Source organism: Coffea arabica, chromosome 2e, assembly GCF_036785885.1.
Source record: "Coffea arabica cultivar ET-39 chromosome 2e, Coffea Arabica ET-39 HiFi, whole genome shotgun sequence".
NCBI lineage: Eukaryota > Viridiplantae > Streptophyta > Magnoliopsida > Gentianales > Rubiaceae > Coffea > Coffea arabica.
This window is the reverse complement of record NC_092313.1, coordinates 63,927,859-63,932,982: the sequence shown is the minus strand read 5'-3', so window position 1 is coordinate 63,932,982 and position 5,124 is coordinate 63,927,859. Positions and strand designations below refer to the sequence as shown.

At 35.4% G+C, this 5,124-nt stretch overlaps 1 protein-coding gene across 1 annotated transcript; it reads right to left on the bottom strand.

The window, feature by feature from the left end:
- Positions 1–1,612: 1,612 nt before the first annotated feature.
- LOC140036394 (uncharacterized) lies at positions 1,613–3,758 on the bottom strand. The gene is made up of 4 exons (XM_072077782.1): positions 3,360–3,758; positions 3,129–3,266; positions 2,451–2,987; positions 1,613–1,717 (listed from the first exon to the last, which is right to left on the bottom strand). Exons 1-4 carry the CDS (start codon positions 3,756–3,758, stop codon positions 1,613–1,615), a joined length of 1,179 nt encoding a protein of 392 aa, XP_071933883.1.
- Between the last annotated feature and the right edge of the window lie 1,366 nt (positions 3,759–5,124).

The following is a 5,124-nucleotide window of genomic DNA, read 5'->3' as shown; positions in this document are numbered from 1 at the left end:
AAAAACTTGTAGAAGAATGTAAATTTATAAAAATACAAAGACAATTAAAAGGAGAATATAGTTTCTGTTCAGAAATATACATACCACAAAAATATGGAGAAAAAGATAGAGAAAGAAAAAAGAAAAGATTTATTAAGAAATACCCTAGAAAACAATACTATCTCAGAAAAAGTAAAGCCAGAAAACCATTTTTTAGAAAAAAACACCATGTTAGAAGATATCGACCAGAACGTACTTATAGTAACAGATTATCATGTTCTATTTGTAAAAAACCAAATCACTTAGCAACAAATTGTCCTAGCAGAAATAATTCATTTAGCAAGGAAGCATATTTAGTAGAATTATTTTCAGAAGATTTAATCGAAGTAGATGATGATATATTAGAAACAGAAAACATATATAGCATAATCTCTAATGACATAAATCCCTCAGATTACTCAGAAAATGAAGACATAGAATTTGTAGATGAAATTCTAGAAAATGCAGAGCATAAAACACTAACAGACACTTATAATATGGAATAAGATTTTAGAAAATTAGACAATTTAGACTTAATAGAAATAGAATGTACTCATAATCGGGAACATAGAAAAGGCAATTATAGCAAAGCCTGTTATAACTGTAATAAATATCCAGCAATAGAACTACGATTTCAATGCCAAAATTTCTACATAGAATCATGTAAGTTTTGCTCAGATAAGCTAGAACAAACTTATGAATTAAAAAATAACAAAGAAAAATATAAAATAATAAAAATACCATTAGAACATTACTTAGAAAGAAGAATCAGGATTTTAGAAAATAAGGTGGAACAATTAGAAGAAATATTATTAAAAGAAAAAAAAATTAGATACAGAAAATACAAACATAGAAATATTCCCAAAATTAATAAAACATAATTACGATTCTGAATTATTACAATTAGGACAACTTCATGTAACACCTACAGAAGTAAAAACCAAAATAATAATAGAAAATTATGAAATAGAAGCCATGGCAGTAGTAGACACAGGAGCCAGTAATATGATTTTAAGAAAAAACCTGGTACTACTAAAATATCATCAGAAAGCAAAAACTATTAGAATAGCTAGACAAATGGATGGTAGTACATACACATATAACACTGCAATCATGAATAGTAAATTACAATTTCAGATTAATAATTATCAGTACACTGATCCATATTATGTAGAAGAAATATATCTTAGAGATTTCCCTTACCAATTAATTTTAGGATTATCATTTATTTTACAAGCATATCATGGCATGACATTAACTAGAAAAGGATTAATATTTCATAGGGATCCAATATTATCATTCTTACCACATATATCAGAGTTTACAGGACCCCTTAGCAATAATAATAGACCCCTTAGTAATACTAGTAATACTAGGATAGGACAACAAAAAACAGAATATAAATTTATAAATAGACAAATTAGTAAAATAACACGAGGAGATTTTAGTTTAGAACATAATCATTGTAACTGTAAAAATAAAAATGATTGTCAATGCTTAGAAATTGATTCTATCCAGGAACATAGGAGGAAGAATCAAAATAATTCTTCACAAGTATATAGGGCTATAAACCTAGATGGTTACTTTGAAGGCTCTATGGAGATGACTGGTGAAAGGCCTCCATATCCATCAAAGGCATGGGAAATAACTTTCCTAGCTTGTGGTAATCAACAAAGTTTACTTTCAGAAGCCCACGTACCTGAAGAATTAGAAAACACAGAAGAAGTCTTAGAACAATTTGATGAAATAGAGATAAGTTTAGAATTATTAGAAAATGAGAAAATCTATAATTTATTAGAAACAGGACATCAAGAAATAGATAGTCTTATCAGTAAATTAGAAAAATTAGAAATATTTGGAGAAAATCCCACATTGCATTGGGAAAAAGATAGAACGGTTTGTAAATTAGAATTATTAAATCCTAATTTAAAAAAAAGCACAGCAAAAAAAGAAGCCACTAATGATGATATAAAAGAATTTGAAATGCATATAGGAGATTTAAATAAATTAAGAATAATTAGAAGAAGTGAAAATCCACATAGAAGTGCAGCATTCATAGTTAAAAAAGATAATGAAATTGTTAGAGGAAAAAGTAGAATGGTGATAAATTATAAAAGATTAAATGATAATACTAAAGAAGATAGTTATGATATACCAGATAAGAACTAATTAATAAATAGAATCCAATACAGATATATCTTTAGCAAATTTGATTGTAAATCAGGATTTTGGCAAGTAAGAATGTACCCAGATAGTATAGAATAGACGACTTTTACATGTCCCTTAGGACATTTTGAATGGTTAGTTATGCCCTTTGGGTTAAAATATGCACCAGCTATTTTTCAAAGAAAAATGGATTTGAAAAATGGATAATATATTTAGTTTTTTTTTCCAACCGATAACAGATTCCCCTAAAATCATAAAATGTTTACATCATTTGGAGCAACTGCTCCTACATCAATGTTGGCTAACCGAAGCAGCCAGCTAGGAAAAGAATTTCTCCAATCTATATCAGCAACTAAGTTTAAGGCAAACCTTGCCAAAGAATGAGACACCATATTGGCATTCCGTCTGACAAAAGAAAAAGTGCAATTCCGAAACTCTTTCCTCAGATGTAGGATGTCAAATAACACAGCACTGGCCCGAGGATCCTCCACCCTTTCCAATTTGATCTTCTCAACCATACTTTTACAATCGGATTGTATAATTATGTCCCTCCACCCACTCTTCATGGCTATGGACATACCCTTCCTAATAGCTCGAGCTTCCTCCACCGCAGGATCCCCACACCTTTGTTCACTCCCTGCCCAGGCTCCTAGTAGCTTACCCCTGCTACATCTGGCTACCACACCCCAGCCAATTTTGCCATCCTTATGGCTCAACGCGGCATCAGTGTTCAGACAAATGAAGTGTTGGGGTGGTGGTGACCACTTCCCTGCTCCATAGACTTCCTCCTGTCCATCATACTCCTGCCCATCCACTTCATTGAATACCTAAGCATATTCCTGCTACTCCTGCATAGCTTTACCCACCACAATTCCAGGACATTTCCGATCATTATTAAACTGAATTTGATTCCTGGATTTCCAAATTTACCACAGTATATTAACCGTCAGTTCAATATAGGTCCTACCCTCCGCTCTTGCCTTAGCCTCCACCAAAGTAGTCCACCAATGCCAAAAATTATTCCTATAAACGTTGAGACCGTCCCAATAGATGGGAGCTGCCTTCCAGATTTGCTCTGCATGCTGGCAAAAAAACAACATGTGTTCCAACGTTTCTGGCATTTCACCACAACACAGACATCTATCATTTCCCTCCCTCCTCCTATATTTCACTACCTCATTCACTGGTAGAACTCGATGTAGACACCTCCAAATAAAGTGCTTTAACTTATGTTTGAGCCTTAAACTCCACAAAAATTTCCAAACACCAGAGTCCTCCATGTTTCTACTGCTACTACCCTTCTGAAGATCAGACCTCTTTGTTCCCCTACGCATGACTTTTGCCACTGCATACCCACTCTTGATAGTATATCGGCCAGTACTTGAGAACACCCACACCAGCCTATCCTTGGCTCCGTGTTCACTAATAGGAATTGTCTTAATCCTCCTGCAATCCTCCTCCTCAAATAAGGTGCTGAGCAGGTCCTCATTCCATCCACCGTCCTTTATCAATTCATGGACAGATTTTAGTTGGCAATGTTGAGGCATCCTGGTCCTAATTCTCCCATTCCCCATATCAGGAATCCAGTTATCCTCCCAAATATTTATGTTTCATCCGTCACCCACAAGTTTCCTAATCCCTCCCTGTAACAGCTCCTTTGAACTTAATAGGTTCCTCCATACCCATGAATCCCCAGCCTTAGCCTCCAGCCTCCAAATTGAAGCTCCCCTGAAGTACTTCCCTCTCAAAATTTGACTAACTAACAGGTTTGGATTGGTTAAAACCCTCCAAAGCTGTTTAGCTAGCATAGCCACATTAAACTCCTGTAGATCTCTAAAACCCAAACCCCCTCTGCCTTTAACCTCTGAGAGCTTCTTCCAATCAATCCAATGAATTTTTTTTATTTTCCTCACTATCCCCCCACCAAAACTTTGCCATTTCTCTGCATAAATCCACACACAACCCTTTTGGCAACCTACAACAGCTCATAGCATAAGTAGGTAAAGCAAGTACCACTGATTTTAACAGTACCTCCTTACCTGCATTACTTAATAATTTCTCCTTCTGATAACTCTCTCTTTGATATAGCTGAAAACCTGTTTTTTTGTCCTACCAATCACCATTGGAAGCCCAAGATACTTACTCTGCTTGACCTCTTTCATACCACCCAGCATACCTAAAATTCTTGCTTTCTGCCGCTCCTCAGTATTCTTGTTGAAAAAAACAGAAGATTTTTCTGCATTTATAATCTGTCCCGAAGCAACAGCATACTGCTCCAAGATCCTCCTCACTTGCCCAGCTTTCCGCACATCAGCTTGGCAGAAAATCAACGTATCATCTGCAGAAAATAAATGGGATAACGCAGGGCTATGCTTAGCAATTTTTAACCCTGAGAGTCACCTATCCTGCATAGCTTGTTTCAGTAGGCTAGATAAACCTTCAGAGACCAACAAGAACAAATAAGGGGGAAGGGGGTCTCCCCGTCGAATTCCTCTAGTCGGCCGCACATATCCTCTCTTCTCACCATTTATGTTAAAGGAATACACCACTGAGGACATACATCGCCAAATCCACCCCCTCCACTGTTGACAGAAACCCATTTTCTCCATTATTGTCATAACAAAAGGCCATTCAACCCTATCATAAGCCTTAGACATATCGAGCTTTAAGGCCATAAAAGCATTGGATCCACTTCTCCTACTATTCAAGCAATGGATGGACTCATGGGCAATAATGATATTATCAATGATTTGTCTCTCGGGGATAAAAGCAGACTGGTTATGGCTAATGCAAAGCTTCAGGAGAGGTTTCATTCGATTAACGAGAATTTTAGATATGATTCTATGTTACTACACAAACTAATTGGTCTGAATTGTGACACCAAAATAGGAGACTCAACTTTTGGAATTAAGGTGATTATTGTTTCATTTACAGCACTAA

Excerpts from the sequence above, each read along its gene's own strand:
- LOC140036394 (XM_072077782.1), bottom strand. The coding sequence starts at position 3,758 with ATGGGGAATGGGAGAATTAGGACCAGGATGCCTCAACATTGCCAACTA. Across the intron at positions 2,988-3,128 it reads GGACCTATATTGAACTGACG|GAGTATGATGGACAGGAGGA; the intron begins GTTAATATACTG and ends GTGGATGGGCAG. Across the intron at positions 1,718-2,450 it reads GAGCAGTTGCTCCAAATGAT|GTACGTGGGCTTCTGAAAGT; the intron begins GTAAACATTTTA and ends CTAATTCTTCAG.